We start from the raw sequence: 22,298 nt of genomic DNA on the forward strand, positions 1-22,298 counted from the left end.
AAAGAGTGTTGGATTTTTGTCAGATGCTTTTTTCTGCATAAATTAAGATGGTTGTATTTTCTTCTTCATTCTATTAATAGGGTATGGCTTTTTCTTCATTTTGTTAATATGGCATATTATATTGATTGATTTTTGTGTGTCAAACCACCTTGCATTCCCAGGATAAATCCCACTTGGTCATAGTATATAAACCCTTTAATATGCTTTTGAATTTGGTTTGCTAGTAAATTTGCTTAGCAATTTTGCATGTCTATTCATAAGAGATATTGATTTGTAATTTTTTTCTTGTGATGTCTTTTTTTTTTTTTTTAGAAGATTTTATTTATTTACAGAGAGAGCATGCAGGCATGCAAGCATGGGTGGAGGGCAGAAGGAGAGGGAGAAAACCCCAAGCAGGCTCCACACTCAGTGCAGAGCCTGATCTCCCAACCCTGAGATGATGACCTGAGCCAAAATCCAGTCAGACATTTAACTGACTGAACCACCCAGGCACCCCTATTGTGATGTCTTTGGAGTCCAGGTAATGCTGGCCTCATAAAATAATTTAGAATGCATTTTTTCCTCTTCTATTTTTAGAAGAGTTTGAGGAGAATTGGTGTTAATTCTTCTTTAAATGTTTGGTAGAATTCACTGATGAAGCCATCTGGTCCTGATTTTTTTTTTTTTTTTTTTTTTTTTTTTTTTTTTTACCGGAAAGCTTTCAATTACTGATTCAATCTCTTTGCTTATTATAGGTCTTTGGAGATATCCTACTTCTTCTTGAGTCAGTGTAGGCAATTTGTATGTTTCTGGGAATTAGTCCCTTCCATTTAGGTTATCTAGTTTTTTTGGTATACAGTTGTTCATAGTATTCTCTTATAAGCCTTTTTATTCTGTAAAGTTGCTGGTAGTGTCTTCCCTTCATTCCTGATTCTGGTAATGTGAATTTTTCCCCTCTTTTCCTTGTCAGAGTAACTAAAAGTCTGTCAATTTTGTTTATCCCTTCAAAGAACCAACTGTGGTTTGCTTATTGTCTCTATTATTTTTCTATTATTCATTTCATCTTATTCCACTGTAATATTTATTATTTCTTTCCTTCAGCTTTCCTTGGATTTAGTTTGCTTTTTATTTTCTAATTTCTTACAGTGGAAGTTTATTGATTTGATATATTTCTTCTCTTTTGAATTCAGGCATTAGCAGTTATAAATTTCCATCTGAACTTCACATTTGCTAAAACTCGTAAGCTTTGGTAGGTTGTGTTTTCATTTTGATTTATCTCAGATGATTTTCTAATTTCTTACATGATTTTTTCTTTAATTCATTGGTTGTTTAAGAATGTGCCATTTAATTACCACATATTTGTTAATTTTTTAGATTTCCTTCTGTTACTAATTTCTAACGCCCATCCACTGTGGTCAGAGAAGATACTTTGTATGATTTTAATCTTTTTCAGTTTATTATGACTTGTTTTGTGGCCTGATTTGTAACTATCCTGGAGAATGTTCTCTGTGCACTTGAGAAAAAATGTGTAATCTGCTTTTGTTTGGTGGTGTTCTATATATGTCTCTTAGATCTAGGTGATTCATGATGTTGAAGCCCTCAATTTTCTTATTGTCTGTCTAGATAGTCTATTCATTATTGAAATCAGGGTATTGAAGTCTCCAACTATTATTGTAGAACTAACTCGTTTCTGTCTTCAATACTATTAGTATTTGCTTCATACATTTTGAGGCTCTGATGTTTGGTGCATTGTATTTACAGAAATTAATATTTTGATGGATTGACAGTTTTATAATTATGTCTTTCTTTGTCTCTTTAACAAATTTTATCTTAAATTTTTTATCTGATATTAACATAGCCATCCTAGCTCTCTTATGGTCACTGTTTACAGGGAATATCTTTTTCCATTGTTTTAGTTTAACCTATTTGTTTCTTTGTGTCTAAACTAAATCTCTTGTAGACAACATACAGTTGGATCTAGTTAAAAATCTATTCTGCCATCTCTACCTTTTAGTTGGAGAACTTAACCAATTTACAATTAATGTAATTACTCATAAGAAACAACATACTTCTATCATTTTGGTGCTTGTTTTTATGTATCTTTTATCATTTTATTCCTCAACTCTTCCATTACTGCCTGCTCTTATGATAAATCAATGTTTTCTTATCCCCCATTTTTATTCCGTTTTCATTTTTTACTATATATGGTTATTTTCTTAATGGCTGCCCTGGGGATTACCATTAACATTCTAAATACATAATAACCTAGTTTAAATTAATACCAACTTAGTTTCAGTAATACAAAAACCTTTCCATATATCACTCTGCCCCCCCCTTTACACTGTTAGTGTCGCAAATTATAATGTCAACATTATGTGCCCATCAACATAGGTTTATACTTACTACTTTATACAGTTGTCTTTTAAATTACATAAGAAAAAAAGAACAGTTACAAACCAAAAATACATTAATACTGACTTTTGTATTTATTTCTATGGTTACTTTTACCAGTGTTCTTCATTATTTCATGTGCATTTCAGTTACTGTCTAGTGTCTTTCCTTTCAGCCTGAAGGACTTCCTTTAGTATTTCTTATAGAGCAGCTCTATTAGTGATGAACTCTCTCAATTTTATTTATCTGGGAATATCTTAATTTTTCCTTCATTTTTGAAAGACAGTTTTGCCAGTTACAGAATTTTTGTTGACAGGGTTTTTTTTTCTTTTAGCACTTTGAATATGTTATCCCAGTGCCTCTGACCTCCATGGTTTCTGATAAGGGAGTAGGTCTTAATCTTACTAAGAATCCATTGTATATAGTGGATACTTTTTTCAGATTGCTTTTAAGATTTTCTCTTTGTCTTAGCTTTCAACAGTTTGATTATAATGTGTCTTAATGTGAATCTCTTTGAGTTTATCTTACTTTGATTACTTGAGCTTCTTGAATATGTAGATCTAAGTCTGCTGTCAAATTTGGGAAGTTTTAGTCATTATTTCTTCAAATGTTCCTTCTGGCTTTTTTCTCTCCTGTCTTTCTAGAACTCCCATTTTGCAAATCTTGATATTCTTAATAGTGTACCACAGGTCTCTTAGACTCTGTTCGTTATTCTGCATTTTATTTTCATTTCTGCTCCTCACACTGTATAATCTCAGTTGACCTCTATTCAAATTTACTGACTCTTCTACATGGTCAAATCTGCGGTTAAATCCTTTTAGTGAATTTTTCATTTCAGTTATTGTACTTTTCAACTCCAGAATTTCTGTTTGATTCCTTTGTATAATTTCTGTCTATTTATTAATATTCTGTATTTGGTTAAACATCATTCTTTCTTTACTTTAGTTCTTTGTGCATGGTTCTCTTTAGCTTTTTTAAATATAGTTAAAGTCTTTGTCTAGTAAGTACAATGCCTGGGCTTCCTTAGGGACAGTTTCCATTAATTTCTCTTTTTTTTCATACGAGCCACACACTCTTGTTTCTTTGCATGTTTCATTTTTTTTTTTGAAAACTGGACATTATGAATATTATAATGTGATAAGTCTGGAATCAGATTCTTCATCCTCCCCAGCATTTATTGTTGTTCCTTGTTGTAGTTGCTGCTGTTGGTTTGTTTACTGGCTTTTCTGAACTAATTATGTAATATCTGTATCCTTTGTTATATATAGCCACTGAAGTCTCTGTTCTGTTGACTTAGTGATGACCTAGTGATTTAACAGAGATTTCCTTAAAGCCTTGAACAAATAAAAACTTTTTAAAATTTCTTGTTTTTTGTACATGGACTTTGTGTGTATGTATGTATGTTGGGACATGCCTTCAGCACTCAGCCAAGCACTTTACAACTTTGCCTTAGACTTTACTTCCTGCTTGTGTAGTGTCTCAGGTCAGCAAGATATGAAAGTTTAAGGCCTTCTTAGGTCTTTTATGAGCCTTTTTCAGCTTTCCAGATGCCTGGGAATATATGGAAGCTTTTCAAACCCCTTTTGCCCAGAAGATCTCATTCCCCAGCCTTTCTTCCTTTTTGTTTAGTCTATTGTTTGTCCTAACCATTATCCCTTGTCCCAGGTGGCATCAACCAATCCATTGGCCTTTAAGTGTTTTAGTCAGATGACCCCCAGGTAGCTGCCTCAGCCTTGGGAAGGTTCCCAGTTGGGTGAAATAAACCAGGCCCTTTGAAATGCAAGTCCAAACTACAATGAGATATCACCTCACACCTGTCAGAATGGCTAAAATGAAAAACACAAGAAACAACAAACGTTGGTGAGGATGTGGAGAAAAAGGAACCATTTTGTGCTATTGGTAGGAATGCAAACTGGTACAGCCACTGTGGAAAACAGTATGGAGCTTCCTCAAAAAGTTAAAAATAGAACTACCCTATGATCTAGTAATCACACTACTGGGTACTTACCCAAAGAAATACAAAAACAATAATTCAGAGAGATACATGCACCCCTGTATTTGCAGCATTTTTTACAATAGCCAAATTATGGAAGCAACCCAAGTGTCCATCAATAGATGAATGGATACAGAGGATGTAGTGTATATACACATGTATACATACACACACACACACACACACACACACACACACACACACTGGAATATTATTCAGCCATAAAAAGAATAAAATCTTACCATTTGCAATGACATGGATGGATCTAGACAGTATAGTGCTAAGCAAAATAAGTCAGTCAGAGACACAAATACATATGATTTCACTCATATGTGCAATTTAAGAAAAAAAATAAATGAGCAAAGGAAAAAAAGAGAGAGAGAAAGAGACAAACCCAGAAACAGACTCTTAACTCAAGAAAACAAACTGATGGTTACCAGAGGGGAGGTGGGTGGGAGGATGGGCAAAAGAGGACACCTGTCATGATGAGCACTGAGTAATGTATAGACTTGTTGAATCACTGTATTGTACACCTGAAACTAATATAACACTGCATGTTAACTATACTGGAATTTAAAAAAAATAAAGGCAAGCCCTTTGAACTAGTCTTCCAGGGAGCCGCCAGAAAGGTCAAAATGAGCAACCACAATTTTTTAAGAATAAGGTCCATTGTGTTTGCCTAGTACTAGTTAGCCGTCCTGAGAATGCAAGATGTTGTCTCTAAGTTCACCACTGAGCTGGGGAATGGGAAATAGAACACTGGATAGAACAGTATGTTAAAATGTCACAAAACTCTTTCACTCAGGGGCGCCTGGGTGGCACAGCGGTTAAGCGTCTGCCTTCGGCTCAGGGCGTGATCCCGGAATTATGGGATCGAGCCCCACATCAGGCTCCTCTGCTGGGAGCCTGCTTCTTCCTCTCCCACTCCCCCTGCTTGTGTTCCCTCTCTCGCTGGCTGTCTCTATCTCTGTCGAATGAATAAATAAAATCTTTAAAAAAAAAACAACTCTTTTACTCAAATTCAGCTGTTTTTCTCTTGGTTAAGCATCCCCCTGGTTGCTATAAGCTTTTGATTCCTTTCCAGGTTTCCAAAAAAAGTTGATTCTAATAGTTTTTGCCACTTTATTCATTGCTTTTATGGATGGATGGACTTATGGGATTCTTTATTCCACTATTTTTGCTGATACCATTTCCCAAAACCATTATATTTTAATTGCCTATTCATTTATGTTTACCAAATTATAATAAGCCTAAGAGCAGGTAGAGCTGCATTTGCATTTCTAATAAGTTTACAGATGATGTTGATGATAATGGTTTGGGAACCACTGGCCTAGAGCAAGCAACATCTAAACTGAGCCATGAAAGAATAGGTAGGAATTAGCTGAATTAGATGTTGGTATTGTTGAGGGGGGAAGCAGTGAGGAGAGCTGAGGGTAAAGGTTCAGACCGAGGACACCTGCATATGGTCCACAGGTCTGTAGGAAAGGGAGAGTTTATGAGAGACGAGTCTGCCAATGCAAGGGAGAACCAATATTCAAAGGCATTTAAAGGCCTTTTACCATACCAAGGAGCTAGGATTTGGGTGGAGAGCCACTGGAGGACTATAAACAGGGAACAACATGATCAGAAGGGATCATTGTGGCTTCAGTGTAGGGTGTGGATTGAAGGTGGGAAGACCAATAAGTAGACTAACTAGGAAGCTACTGTAGGAGCAGGTTGATGACGAAGAGCTATATAGTGGCAGTGAAGATGGAGAAAAAGAAAGATCTAAAGGATATTTAAGAGGTAGAAATTAAATTCCTGAACATTCATTTCATGTCTGGAATGTAGGTGAGGGAGAAAAATTAAAGGTTATTCCTAGGTTTCTGCTTTGATCAGTTACGTGGTACTGGTCACTGAGATTGGTAACACAGGAGCAAAGAAGCCTAGAGGAGCAAGGAGTGGAGAGCAGGATGATGTAAATTGGGAAATTGGGGACCTGCTGATGTCCAGTGGGCCACTGAGTAGAGAGATTTTGAGCTCAGGAGAGAAAACTAAACTAAGACCCAGATTTGGGACTTGCCAGTCCATAGATAACTGGAACAGGTGAGTAGATGGAATTCCCTGGGTACAATATATAGAGCAAGAAGTAGATCTAGATGGCTACATTTAGGTGATCCCTGAGAAATACTACCACTTCAGGGGAAACCTGGGGGAGAGGTATCTGCATTAGAGAATAAAATGTTGCTGACAGAGGAATAGGAAGAAAATGAAGAGGACATGACAGAATGGAAGCCAAGTGCTTTAGTCATGCTGAAAGGTGGACAGAGATCAAGTAAAATAAGGAATAAAAATATAAATTAGATATTTGAAGAAGGTAATTGATAACCTAAGTACAAGTCCTGACAGTGGAGTTTCACAAGTTCAAACCAGGAATGCATGGGAAGTGAAAAAGTAGAGGTAGGTAATATAGTGACAGCCAATTCGTGGGTTGCCCTTTTCATTGTTTCAACACAATTTCTATGAATTTATCTACTATTAATAATGAAAACTGAATATATTCTTTAAATATGCCTTTTTATATTAAATTCTGGAAATTTCTTGCAGTCCTCTTGTATATTTTACCGCTTTGATTCAGTATAATGATTGCTTTTTTCAAGAAGTTTAATGACTGTATTTTTTTCTACAGCTGTTATGTCATATAAATGCATATCTAAGGCTTTCCTTTTTAGAAGCTGGTTTCTAGGAAATGAACCCATATAAACTAACAAGAGCTTGTTTTTTAAAGATATGGCAGAATTTTCTCACCTTATTTTAAGGCAACGCTGGAAAAATGCATCTTACTCCATTACGCCCAAACCAATATCCTGAAATGCTTAGATTGAGGTGCAGAGTTGTGTTAATGTGTTTCCCAGGATTCAAAAACCAGTTAGAATCAGTAACAGGAGACTCATGAGGGCTTTTGCTTTAGTTTTTCCTCTCTGGAAATGAGATTATGGGATCTGTGACAATTTTGAATTCTCAGACTATACAATAAATACCCAGAGGGTCACCTGGAAAACATGAAAATTTCTGATAATTTAGAATTGGGATTTATTGACTAAAAGATTACCAAACTGGGATCATATAGATTTTCTCTGCAAAATGCAACTTATATTTCCTGCTCTGTACTTTGTTATGTGATTTCCTTCAGCTAGAATATCTCCTTATATCTTCTTCACTTCATCCATTTCTATTAGTACCCATCAAAGTCCAGATTAAATACCACCTATCCTATTAGGTTACTAGACTTACTAGGTACATACAACATAGAATATATGCTGTTTTATATGGCAGTTATTTGCACACTTATTTCTAGTTAAATTGTAAGCTTCTAGAACTATATCTTATTCCCCCATGTTGCCTAGCATGATACCCAGCATATGATTGTCACTATATAAATATTCGTTTATTATACTTACATTTCGGTTATTCAAATTGTGTCTAGAATTAGAAGAATTCTCTTTTTTTCTGCCTAGCCAAAATATAGAAGACCATAAAAATGGGCCAGTTTTCCTCTTTTGAGTTCCTAGTTATTCAAAATTTAGAATTCATCTGGGTATAACCAGAAACAATTATGTGTACATAGTGGCTGCAAGTTTCTCCTACAGAAAATAAGATTGACACAAACAAAAACATTAATTTGTTTTAAAATTTCTCTAATTTCTAAGGGTTCTCTGAATTTTTTGATCTGGTATTTACAGTAGAAGGCTTCTTATGGGATTAGTCATTGGTCAATAAGTTGATAAACTTGTTTAAAGCAGAAAGGCATTAAAGAAGTGTGTAAGAGGCTATAATTTAAAACACACAAATAATCATTTACCAATATATTTAAAAGGTTTATTTATTTATCTTAGAGAGAGAGAGAGGAGAGAGACAGAGCATGAATGGGGGGAGGGGCAGAAGGCATGGGAGAGAAATCCTCAACAGACTCTGCGATGAGCATGGAGCCCTGTGTGGGGCTCAATCCCAGGACCCCGAGATCATGACATGAGCCAAAATTGGGAGTCAATGCTTAACCAACTGAGCTGCCCAGATGCCTCTCATTTACCAATATTTTTTGAGAAAAGGCCCCTTCTTTGACTATGGGTCTGGTATTTGGAGTGCATTGTTCTCTTTCTAACATAAATTGCTGTAATGCATTATCTACTGTTCACAATGTTGGTTCTTTAAGTAACAGTGCAAATCTAAAGAGTCTAAGTATAGACTCTTTCTAGATTTTTATGTTTATTGACTACCCCAGTATATTAAAGTTTCCTTACTTTCTCCTAAGTTAACAGCTTATTTAATAACTCACCTACATGGAGTCTTTCCAAAGCATTCAAGATAGATTTTATACAAGTAAGTCTCCTTTTATTTCACAGTCATGTGTAATTATTTTATTTATAATTTACTTAAATTATAAAAGGTGATAACAATGGGCACAATTTGGGGACAAATACAACTGATTCTTAACAAGTAGCAATTTAGCTGGTTGGAGCACAAGTATTTGAGGCATACTAGACAGAAGTAGTAAGTTAGCTGCCGTTGCTAGCATTTAGCATGACATGGGCAGTACTCTTATTCATAGAATGGAGAATAACCTTTAATCTGGTGAACTACTTAAATGGAGAGTAGAGAGATCTTCTACTATACTCTTATTTTATACTAATATCTTTCTGACATTGTTCCACAGAAAAGTTAAGGGTAAGTACTTTATTCAGAATTAAATATCTTCATCCTGTGTGTTAGCTGAAGGACATGGAGTTAAAGGTATAGGGGAAATAAAGATAATAAAAATCTGCTAAAAAAAAAATCTTTCTTTGGTGGATATGTTGTGTTGATTCAGGAAGAGCTACCAAAGGTCTGTATAGAGAGAAAAAATAGTATAATACGTCTAGGCTATTTCAAGTGTGTATGTTTCATTTCTGGATTTATAATGATTTTTATGAAGAATTCATAGGAATACTTCATAAAAAAATTTTGAAAGAATGAGATGGAGGAGGGAATAGAAAAGTTGGGGAAATAAATTTATTTTTGCCTTTTGGAAATTGATTATGGATACTATCATAAACCACTCAATTTTGTGACATAAAATATCAGAATGAGAGTGGGTAGTTAAATCAGCTAAGAATATTCTGGAGATAAAATTATAGAAAAGGGCAGAAGGAAGGACCTCTGTAGTAAGGTTGGATTTTGTCTTCACACAGTAAGTAAGGTGGAAAAGTTCTTAGATATCACTTAATCCAGTAGTTCTCAACCCTGGCTATTCATTTCAATTAAATACACAGAAAAAAAATTTTTAAATTGATTTCTTATAGGTCATCCCAGTCCTCTTCCTTAATATGGTGATCTTAATTCAGTTACTCTAGTATTTAAATACCCCTCTCATGGTTTTCATATTTATTTCATTATTATTTTTGGTAATGTGATAAATTAATTGCAAAGGGAGGTCATTTAGAATAATTTTCAGAAAATACCTTTCATATCATTCTACTGTAAAAAAAATAACTGGTTCAAGAAAGTTTTTGACTTAGTATAATATTGTGAAATCCAACCACTTATTTTCAGGACTATTTTTGGTCCCTCAGAAACCCTGTTTGAGCCAGCTTGCCTATGAATCTTTTTTTTTTAAGATCTTGAGCATGTTCCTTAAAATATTAAGACACACTCAAAAGAATTCCATCCTATGCAAATCTATTGACTCACTCGCATCTAATGTAGGATATTTGTTTTGCTATTGGAAGATAAAAACTAGAATGAAATTAAGTGAAAATATAAGCAATACTGTTTCTGCGTTTTTTTCATGTTAAAATTCTGCATAAGTAGGTTTTTGGTGGGTTTAAATTTCACCTAGAAAAATAAAATATTATGGAGTTTTTCTGAGAGTTAAGTTTGCCTTCACATCTTAATGTTTTTCTTTTCCAGGGTTTTGAAGGTGTTTCTTTCACGAACAGCCCAGCGGATTCCATATATGACTGGCGGACGGGTCATGAGGATGCTAGCAGTAATGCTCCTGGTAGTATTTTGGTTTCTTGTTGGCTGGACTTCGTCTGTTTGCCAGAATTTGGAGAGGCAGATTTCCCTTATTGGCCAAGGGCAAACATCTGATCACCTCATCTTCAATATGTGCCTCATTGAGCGCTGGGATTACATGACAGCAGTTGGTATGTCGTCTCTTGTTTTGTGCGGTTGTCTTGTCCCTTTTCCGTGGCATTAAAAATAGACTTCTTTAGAAGCCTTACCACACCCTTTCCCAAAACTGAAAGGGATTTCACCTAATGTAGTTTGGGTAAAACAATATTATGAAAAGGACATTAATGACATGTGGAATGCAAACTTTTTCTGAGTTTCCATTCTTTTTTCAAAGGTATGTAGCTTTGTAGCTTTGTTGAGAAAATGTAATCAAGTAAATCAGGAAGGAGCAATGCAGCAAATAAGAGCAACTTCTTCGTACAAAGAGACTTTCTGTTTACCATCTTATCAATGTGTTCCCATTTGAGTAACAATAGCTGTTCTCTTGATTTATTTCTTTAGTTGGGAGAAAAAAGGAAACATACTGGTATTTTTTATATAGTTTTGGTCCTGTGATATTTCAGACTTGGGATCCAGGGCACTCTTTGTGGAGAGATTTCCCCTGCAAACTTTTTAATTAATCTATTGTTCTTCTAAAGATAATTTATTAGGAATTCTCTGGAGGTCCAGGACTACACAAAAATGAAGCCATGCTCCTTGGGGTTAGTTAGAGAGAGTGCTGTGACTGAGAAGCTGGAGAACTTGGGAGAATCACATGATCATTTAGGCCAGAAGCATAGGTTTTTCTGGCACCTTGGTTTTTTGGAAAATGAGGAAGAGAAATCAATAGGAATTTTTCTGTTGTTAACATTAAGCTATTTTAAGCCAGGCCTCTGAAGATACAAAAAAATAATGAAAACAAATTTTTATTATTTTGTTGTCATTCCCCTCAGTAAACCACAGAACAAATCTTATTTTTTATTTGGCAGATGTCAAAAATAAACACATGAGTCTAATTCCTCTTTTCTGTTTCCCCCGTATTTGGCAATTTTTGGTTGAATATTCACATTTAGTATTTTGCCAGAAGTTAATAAAAGGTGTAATTTAGTTTATAATTTAGATGTAATAATATTTTTCTGGGCAAGATATTTTAGGAATTTTATTGGCCTGATACCTGTAATAATAAAGCAATGTGGGTATGTTAAAGGAATGGTTATAATGATTATACGTAAAGCCAACCATCATTATTTTGATCAGTATCAAAGAAGATAGAAATTATCAGTAGATATATATCAGTAGATATCAATGTCAAGAGATAAAACATAGAACTAATCTGATTCTGACTTCAGTGTAGATATGAAAATTAAACAAATTGTATAGATATAAAATTTTTACTCAGTAGAAACCTCTAACATTTTTTACATTGTTAGTCCAAATTAACCAAACTAGGAAAAATCATTTTCCCATATTACTGTGAAGAAAAGCCCACTATATTTCTTTTCTGTTTTATAATACTCAAAATATATGATGGAGCATCATTTGGTAGGGAATAAACAAGCAGAAAGTATGGCCTATTTATCTAGCATTTTTTTAATTTTGTACACCTTGGTTTTGAGATGTATTTAAGGCCTTTTAAAAACTTCTTTTACACTCTGAAAGAAATCACATTTATGATCTCTGATCTCTATGTAGAAATAAATAGGAATATATAGCTGACAGTAACCTTCAATTTATTTTATATAAACTTTCTTTATATATAAGTAAAAGTTTCATACAATAAACAAGACCCACTGGGTATCATTCCTCTAGTACTGTGTTAAACTCTTCACAGGAAACATAAAATGTATAAAATTTTTATTCCTCTCATCAAGTAGCTTACTACTGGTTTATATAAACAAATGGGAATTGTTAAAAATTATTAAAAAACAAAATTATGTGGTAAAGACTCTTGGTACAGTAGTAGTTCAATAAAGGAAGACAACAGTTTGGACCAGAACCCAGGAATCTTTCAAGAGAAATCTTTTGAGCCATGGGTACACTTAATTTATTGTAAAGTGGTACAGAGAACATTCCCTTTGATAGGAGTAGTGGTAGAAGTGGATGGAAATTATATGAAACGTGAAGGAAATGCCCAACTAAAAAAGAAGATTATGTTGGACTACATGGTGATTAATTCTGGATAATTAAGTTTATTGAGTCTTGAAAATATGTTACAGGAATTTGGAGAACTAGGAATGTGATGTGAGGAACGATTGAGGTCAATCTAGATTGCCTTTAGATATATACATATATACATATATATGTATATATGTATATATGTATGTATGTGTATATATGTATGTAGGTATATGTATATCTATATGGTATAGATATAGATATAGATATAGATATAGATAGATATAGATAGATAGATCTAATACACACACACACCCCAAATTCATGGGTTTGGGAAGAAAAATCATTAGAATGGAGAAAGAGCAGTGGTTCTCAAAACTGTGGTCTTAGAACCAGCAGCGGCAGCAGCAACCCCTGGGAACCTGTGAGAAATGCACATTTGGGGCCCATCTACAGACTTACTTCTTAGTCAGACGCCGGAGAGTGGGACCCAACAGTCTGTGTTTAACAAGCCCTCTAGGTAATTCTGATGCTACTCTAAAGTGTAGAACTACTGACTCAGAGGAAGTAATCAGATGAACTTACTAGAACATATATCATTTATCTCAGCTGTGCTCTGGGCACTCCATAATACTCTGTTTCCCTGATCAATCACTAGAACATTCTTCACAATGATTATTTCAAGTCTTGTAGCATATCCCCTCTTCACACCTCCAAACAATCCATGTTCCTCTTTTCTCTTAAAAAAATAAGGCAGCAAAAACTAATGATGTACTATACAGTGGCTAACTGAACATAATTTTAAAAAAAAAAAGGTAAGGTAGCAATCAGGCATTAGTTGTCTTCCAATTTTTGTCTACATGTCTATAAATCTTCCTATATTCCTACCCATGCTTATCCCCCCATGACCCAAACTAACTCGTGTGCCACACTCATCCAACATTAAACCCCTTATCTCCAGACCTGTTTCACTTGATCTGACTTTCATATCATCTGAAATGCCCCTACCTCCCAAATTTCCCATTAAAGAATTCTATTCTGACCACAACTTTCTCTCTTAGGTTATTTGTTTAACTAATCTGTCTGCAATAGCTCTTTGGGTTCATAGGCTGTTTTTATTGTGCTTTACTGCCACTAAATTCTGCCTTCCACCAGAGAGACAGCTTACCAGGTAGCAAATTTTAACACTAGCAAGGATGAAACTATGAAAAAAGTAGGCATTTTTTTAATACAAGTAATTCTGGATCATACCAGAGAAAGGGGTGCACAGAAAGCAAGGAGGACCCTAACCTCCCCTTCCTGAGAAGCCTGGGGTAGGTAGTACAAGAGAGAATAGCTTGAGGTCCATAGCTTGAGAGGGCTACAGGGAATGCAGTTCTTGGACAACAAGCAGGTCTCAGTTAATGTAAGAAGAGAGAGAGAAAAGAGGAGAGATCGATTATTATGATGGGAAGATCTAGGTCGTGGCTTTAGGAGTGAGACAAAAGTAGCAAAACTTGAGAGGCAGGCATTAAACTAAGACTCCCGCAGGTGTTAAATGATAACATTAGGGTCTCAGAAAATAAAAGACTAGTGATAAGGTGCAGAGACCAAGAGGTGAGAGGAAGTTAAATGGTGGTGGTGGTGGTTTTGTTATCTCCAGGCACTGTTTCCATCCTATAAACTCCTGGAACACCTTCATTTCAAATATCCTTTTCCTGCAACGACACATTTCGCTAAAGAAAAGTGGAGACACATGGTTTAACAACAGGAACAAATATTTGAAATTAGGACTTTCTTAAAAACTCAGAGACATGTGGTTGCTGTGATTTTTTTTCGCACTACCCTACAGCAATTACATTTATTTATCTTTCACATATCTTTCATTTTTCTTTCTAGTGCATGTAGCACCAGATATTCTGTATTTAACCTCTCTTAATTTAATGTTTTCTAATGTGCGGCAGATGCTTCTTTTCAGTTCTCTTCATATATTTCTATAAGTAGCAGGTTTGCCCTTAGATTTTTTTTATACTCAGACTGTTATTCAAGAATCTATTCTTGTGTCTTCAGTCAGCCAAGAAGAAACCTGTACCGAAAGCTAAATTATTCCATTTCTGAAATGGAAATGTTTCTATATAGGGGACAGGCTGCAGAGAAGCAATAGAGAGGTTTTACCTTGAGGTTGTGGAAAATCTTTGTCAGGAAGCTCTGTACACTTACGTTAGTGTCAGGAGTCAATTTAGAAAAAAAGAGAAAGTGATGTTTAATATATTTATAAACATGCATTCTGGAATAGCTTTACCTGTCAAAAAGGATCTATTTTTTTAAAAATACAAATTAAAGAACCATTTGAAAGAGTGCAATACTAGTCTTCCCACTGAAGTGGAACTCTATTTAGGAATATGGGTCATAAATGTAAAGGATGGATCTGTTCTGTTTTGCTTACTGCACAGGGCACCTCCAGAACTGCTCAGACAGGTGATTTGCCTGCCACAGGTGTTTCAGACAGAGGAAACAGGTTTAGAAACTGCTTGGAATAAATCTCCGAATCCCTATGAGACTCAGTTTCTTCTTTGAGGAAATATGTGAAAACATAGAAAGGGGGAAAAGATGACTTTCAGAATCCCATGGTTATTTATATGTATTTATAATTTTCAATTCTCATGTTTGTCCTATGTAAAAAATTGTAAGGTCAGCTTTAATGGAAAACAGATAAAGGCATAAACAGTGAGACTATAAAAGGCAGGTGGGCATGCGGCAGTGTTTTACAGGCCCAATATTCTGGGAGTTTTTTAATGATTTTTTTTAATCTGGTGGAAAATGAACTTCAAAACGTGAATGTTCCAGAATATTTCTAGACTAGAGTTCCTATAAAGACTTAAGCTGCCATACCTCGTTGAAAATCATCTATAACTCTAATAACTCTAATACTATAGTACTGTAATACTGTAGTACTTATACTATTCATCCTCATGTGGCTCGGCACTTTGAATTTTTCTGAGTATGTTGAAGTACATGATCTTCCATTCATATTCTTACATCTGCTCATCCTTCCTTTCTCTCCCAGCCTGGTAGCTCTAACACAGCTCAACAACATTCCCTCGATTGTTCTCAGTCTATCCCTGACAACTAACAAAGTATCTGTCAGCTCTCGATAAATATTTGCTGAAAGAATAAAAGATGAGCTCAGTTCCCTTTATCCTGTAATATTTTCTATCATCAGAATTAGCCCAGTGTGAGGAAACATGTTAAAGCTAAAATTCCAGGAGTTACACAATTGTCCCCACATGCATTTTAATGGTGAAGTGTATGTTCAGATTTTGGGAGGTATTTTTGAGCAAGTTATAGAAACTAAATTGGCATTCCATTGCCACTTTATGAAATTCTACCTCTGACTTGTCCAACAGTGAAAATGAGAGATTGGTATAAATTTGGCATAGCAAATCAGAATTAAAATTTTCAATATATCACATAATGCATTTACAAATATGGAAGTAGAATGAAACTGATATGCTGTTGATAAAAATTTTTATTGTTTTACCATCCTTTTAGAGCTATGTAAAGGATAAGGGAGTTGGGACTGAGAAACATTCTTCTAAATTAATGGAGAAAGCAAATACGTATCCTAAAAATGTTGGTAGCAGGATTCTCAGATTTTTTTCTTCTAAATCTACTTACCCTACTTAGTAAGTTGGTAGTCAGTTGTGCATGTTCAGGATTTTGCACAATAGCAATAAAATTTTTCATGGCTAAAAAATTAAAATTCAGTATTACCCTAGGAGTATCCTAATTTGTTGGTAAAAACCTGACAAATGAGTAGAATTAACTTGTCAGGCCTGAATTACCTTCATAATGTCACCCCCAGCGTAAAGAAGACCACCTGGATTTAGCGCTTGCAGGCAGAGCCCTCCAATATGGGGCTTCCAAGTTTGGAATACATAAATTTAATAGAGGGTATGATGCAATGGAGCTCGTTCTTTAATTGGTTGGCAGTCAGTTTCTGATTACACATTCAGAACATAGACTGATGATAGTGAAACAGTACCAGTGACCAAGGTAAGTTAGAATAAGTGAGCAGATTCTTACCTTACCTGCAAGAAACAACAAGGCGGCAAAAGGGTGTCTAACAGATGGCAATGTCAAGGACATGGGGAACTTCCATCCCACGGCTAAGTCTGTGCATCAGACTTTAGTTCAGATCTAGGCAAGCACGGAAATGTTTTCTTGGTTACTTCTAGAAGTTAGGTGATGATAATCTAACGTGATTTAAAAGGGACGTAATTGAGAATAAAGTTATTTTGCTGCCTTCCTTAACCGAGCACAGAATATGTACAAAAAGTTCTACCCAGGTTTCTATTTGCCTTCTCTTATTCTCTGTATCTTTCTATATCACTGTTATGGCTTAACTCTTCTCAACCACATTTATATGATTTAATAACTATTCCCTGACAAGGACTCTTCTATAAATTAAGATCTTTGTCCATGTCTTCATAGTTGTTTAAAGTCCAGTGCATGAAGTATCTTGTGGTTTGGGGAACTTAGAGCTTGACATTCCCTGCTATATATTTTATTCACCAACTTTGAAAGAAAGACATAGAGAAAAATCTAGTAATAATCAAACAGGTATGATAAGCTTGGGCTCACATTCCATTTGGGAATTTTTAAATATTTGGTTGTTTAGGGTAATCCCAATATTGATTCCCCCACTATTCAAAAGTTCTAATTCACTTCCATGAATTTCACATAGAGTGTGTTCACTGCAGAAAATATAATCTTTGCTTTCCTCTTCACTGACATGCTCTTCTTTGTTCTCTTCCTTCCTGGTATAGTATTTTAAACATAGAGGACAATATGTTCAGTAATTTAATTAGTCATATGCCACTGTTTAGAAGGAACCAGGAAGACTACAGTAACTGTCTTATTGAGTTATATAGGAAAATTCTAAAATAGCAATTGTTTCTAAGGATTTAAATACTTAATTACCCTAGAAGATTAGGCTATCTTATGACAGATGAAATGTGATATAAGCATTTAATGAGTGTGACGGAAAATAGATTAAACTTCCTCTTCATCTGACTTAGATTAATGTTCATGGTGTAGCTTCATTTACATATATCTTCTTTTACTCTGTTGTACTATATGTCTTAATCCAGACTGCATCACTTGTTACCACTTTAAAAAAAGTATTTTTAATTTCAATCAAAGGATGAAAGGCTGACCACATAGACGGTTTATTTGCCTTGACGTGGGCTACATTGCTAGAAACTCACACGTACTTATGAAAAGTCTTGCTTGAATGTTTTTGGAAAGAGTGAAGTGGGGGTTATTTTCTTGCTTATTTATATACCACCTCTTCTGAAAAATATTTTGCATCTTTGAGAAGTATTTATATGAAGCCACAGGGCTGAAAGGACAAATCATTTTGTATCTTAATTTTATCCTTACAGTGCCACGTTTCTTTTTGGAAGTTAAAGAAATTTCATGATAGGGCTGGGGATTATCTTGGGACAGCTCCTGAAGGACGTGGAGCAAGAGTAACTGGGACATCTGTGGCAGTCACAGTTTCTTCTAAGGAGCTTCAGCTCCCCGGTGGAACCCTGGAATTTTAAATGGGAGCAGCAACATTAAGGAGGGGAAAAAAGCCATCTTTTTGTTGCTTGAAAAGAAATAGCCCATAGATTAACTCAGCTGTCAAGAAGATTTTGGCAGATCTTTTACGTGTATTAAAAGGACTGTCATCGTTGAAACAACAAGCTGTTAGTCCTTATGGACCGAAAGCTTCAGTGTGTTCTTACAGCTCCACCCATCCCGATCCCTGCAGTCATCAGAGGAAGCCTGGTGTCACCACTTCCTCTGAGATTAGATTACGTAGGAGTGGAAAAGTGTGTGGGTTTTCCGTTTCTACTCACTGAGACCCATTCCCCAAAGTAGTCAAAATTCTGGGATAAATTAAATAAGAAAGAGACCACTTGGCCAAGAAAAAGGCAGATTTGTAATGACCATGTGAATCCCCCTCTCAGTGGTCAAGCAATGTCCTGAGCCAAGCCTAACTCAGCAAAATTGTCTCAAAGATTTTATAAACTAGAAATTGAACAGGGAAGTTAAATTTTTTTAACTTCCCAAAGAGAAAATGACACTATAAGTATAAAATTAAGGTATAAAATATTTTATTCTCGCTTTGCCCTGTAAGGTCATACAAAGAACTACATCTCAAAGAAGTAGGTTTCATATAATTAACTTCTAACTCAAAAAACTAGGTTTAACTCAAATAACTTTCCCCGAAGAAAGAATATAAAGAAACAGAAATATAACCCCCACTATGATCATCCTAAAACCAATCAAGTTAGCCCTTCAAAAAGTATGTGTAAATCCAGTGAGGTAGCCCAAGCAAAGGCAAATAATTGTCAGTCCTGTCAGTCTTCAAAAGAGATTGACGATTTTAAATATATTTTTTAAATGGTAACAAATAATCCCAGTTCCAGCTCCCTCCTCAGACAACACACACGCCAATGACCGGGAGAGGGAAACAGAAGGCTATTACTAGAAGACAGAACTTGACACTGACCCTGTGCCCTGAGAGGTCCCCAATCTGATTCTGTCTTTGTGAGCTCTTCTTACATTCACGATCTTGATTGTGTGTCCATAAACTGTGAGGTATCTGCATTTCACTAAATCTCTGTCACCCCATATCACACTTCAAAAATCTTAAGTGTCCTTGCCAGGGACAGAGGGAAGAAAATATACCTACTCTAACTTTCCCTCTCAGAGATTGTGAAAAACTTGATGCAAGTTCTAGAAATGTGTGAAAGGAAGCAAAGCCAGCATGCAAATGTGTGACCATTCACAGCAGTTCTTGCCTCAGAGAGCTCCCTAGCAGTGAGTGGGGAAGAGAATAGAATCATCAGGTCACTATATGACCTACACAGTTTGCGTGATTAACAACAGTATTCCTTAGTATTACTACACAGAATCTCTGACACAAGCTTGAAATTGGGGCGTTCAGCATTTTGCCCCAGCCTACAAGCAAGCCTTCATGCATGTAGATAATGTACAAAATGCATTTAGCACAGTGCCTGACACGTTCAGCAGACGTTAGCTACAAAGTCAGATTGAGGGGACAAAAAGTCATTCCAAATGGAATTATCGGCTATTTATAATTAGCATATTAATTGTTTAAAATACAAGCAATTACTGCTTGGAAAAATACTTGTTTTCTTCAGTAGGGTTCTGTCTACGCCTGTTAGTAATAGAGCAAAAGAAACCCTCAGGTCAAGGATGTACTTTCAAGAACACAGGTCAGGAACTAAGGAGCTCTGAGCTCCAGGCTCCGCTCTTCTGTGAACACTGTGAGGCCAACAGGGGTACAAGGTTCTCCACAGGCATGTTTGTAGCCCAACACTGCCCATCCGTTGGCTTACTGCTTCCAGAGAGCTGAGGAGGGCACAGACATTCCTGCCTCCACTGTGCTACTTGTGAAACCCACTGCAACATCCACCTTCGCCATCACTCTCTCTCCCGACGCTAATAAATTGACTTCAGGCAAGCAGAATAACAGCAATTCACCAACCACCCACCTTGACAGCCAGATACACACTCAAAATTAAGTACCCTCAGACTACATGCTCTAATAAAGTCACTTCTAGCTTTGAAATTCTAGGAGAAGTATCACTCTCATGGTTTTAAGCATTATAACTCTCATGACTATACTAATTTTAACCAAAGAAAAGGCAACTAAGCCTCTAAAATATCAAGGCTCCTGTATGCCAATTGAACCCTAGGACCCTGGAATTTGAGTTACTCTCAAGCATTATTGAAGTTGTTTGATTTAATACTTCATGATCACTTCTGTGCCACCTACCATGTTATTAGCATAAAATCAGTAAACATTGAAGTTGAAGGACTAGAGAAAGATAGAGGAGGACATTAAAAGAAATAGTTGGACATTAAAAGAAATGAAACGTAAATGCTTCATCTGTATATTTGTTTGTGCCACATAAAAATATTTTTAAAGGGCTAAGAAGTGTAAAATGTTACTAAGAAAAAATGCCTTTGCAACATGGCAAGTCAGGGGACCACAGCTTGAGAGACATTTGTACTTAGAAGTCGTTTCTCTCAGCCCTTGTGGGTGTTCTAAGATCACAGAGCTGAGGCATCTTCAGTGTCCAAGAGCTGATACCAATTCTCACTTCTTTGCTTGACCCAGCCCTTTGGAAAGATAACGTGAAATCACTTTCATTTTGGTCTATTAATTTTTAAAAGGCTATGGTAGTTAACTTTCAAACTGCTATCCCTTATAGATTAAAAGTAAAATACCTCAGTTTTCTGAAAGCCCTGTTTGGATCTTTAAATATAAATGCAATTCCCTTTTTAACTATACTCATGCCTCCCATCAAAATCATTTAACAGCAGAAATTATTTTCTAAAGCAGAAGCACAACACATATTTCAACTCCCACGTAATAACACTGCAAAATTTGGTAACATCTGCATATTTTCTTTCCTAATTGCGATGTTAGTTTGAAGTTAATTATATGAAACCGATTTTTTTCCCAAGCACAACTTTCATATATCACATTTAGTTTAATTGGTACTTTGAATAATAAATTGTTTTTTAACTAGAGCATATTGTTTGATATTGCTAATGAAATGATTTTAATGTTAAGCTTAGCTATTCGGAGGAATCTTATTTTATCTTTTATTTTTAAATATAATTCTACATTGTAGCACCCTAATTAACCTGCGTATTTTCCCTTTTTTCAATCTTCAGGATAACATTATATAAAAACACGACGATAAGTAGCAGGGAATAGTGTGTTTAAGACAGTGTCAGTTACATGTGAATCCTTCAATTTCAGCATATATTTGTGCTGGTGTTGCTTAATATTTTTGCAACACATCACCATACCCTTAGTGGCCCATCAGTAAACAGCAGTTGCCACTATTAATAATAATGCCAGTATAACCTTTAGATCACGTATAGGCCTGCAGTGTTAGATGGAGTAGCAAGGTAACAGAGAGTCTACATCTCTAATAACCGGAAACCGGTATCACTTATATTCTTTCAATTCAACAAATATTTATTGACTCTTATCTACATATGCTGAGTACTGCTGCTATCTAAGTAGGCAAAGGCAGAAAAAATTACTGAAAGACTCAATTTCTTGTTGAATCATTATATGGTACACCTGAAATTAATATAACACTGAATGTTAATTACACTTGAATAAAAAAGTAAATAAATAAATTTAAGACTCGCTTCTTGTCATGAAGGTCATAAGTAGTTGGAGTTGAGGAACGGAGTGATTAACAAGACTCCACAATTTTCTCTCAGTTATATATTGTGTGGCATTATTCTCTGCATTGTGTAATATCAATAGTTAAAAACCATAAGAGATTAGAGGAAGGAAAATTCGGTGCAAGGTGAAATCAATTCAGGTGGCCTTGCGATGGAGGTGGGACCTGAATTAAACATTGAAAAACTGCGTAGGATTTGGAAATGTGGGTGAGAGGACATATCTTGTGTGAGCAATAACATGAACAAAGGCTCAGAAGCAAGAATCTTTGAAGTGTTCAGAGGATGAGTCTTCCTGGGTCAGCTTAGAGTTCATGCTGGGGACATATAACATGAAGTCACAGGGGGCAAGGAGTGCCAGAACCAAGCATTTGTAAAATAATAGTCAGCCACTGAAGATTTCTGGGTGAAGGTGCGTGCAGTACCTCACAAAAGCCTGGCCTCAGGGTCAGCAACTAGATAAGTCAGGGGCCAAGAAAAATATACAAGCACAAAAAAATAAGGCCAAGCAAAGTGGGCAGCTAACATGAAACCTGGG

The 22,298-nt window shown here is 35.6% G+C and overlaps 1 protein-coding gene across 1 annotated transcript in view; it reads left to right on the plus strand.

Annotated features, from left to right (window-relative positions):
* The window catches only part of GPR158 (G protein-coupled receptor 158), a 434,171-nt gene that overhangs the window by 397,529 nt on the left and 14,344 nt on the right, over positions 1-22,298 (plus strand). Inside the window, 1 exon segment of the mRNA XM_008709680.2 lies at positions 10,289-10,527. Coding sequence (XP_008707902.2) covers positions 10,289-10,527 — 239 coding nt within the window.

This window comes from Ursus maritimus, unplaced genomic scaffold (genome assembly GCF_017311325.1).
Source record: "Ursus maritimus isolate PB19 unplaced genomic scaffold, ASM1731132v1 scaffold_31, whole genome shotgun sequence".
Classification (NCBI taxonomy): Eukaryota; Metazoa; Chordata; class Mammalia; order Carnivora; family Ursidae; genus Ursus; species Ursus maritimus.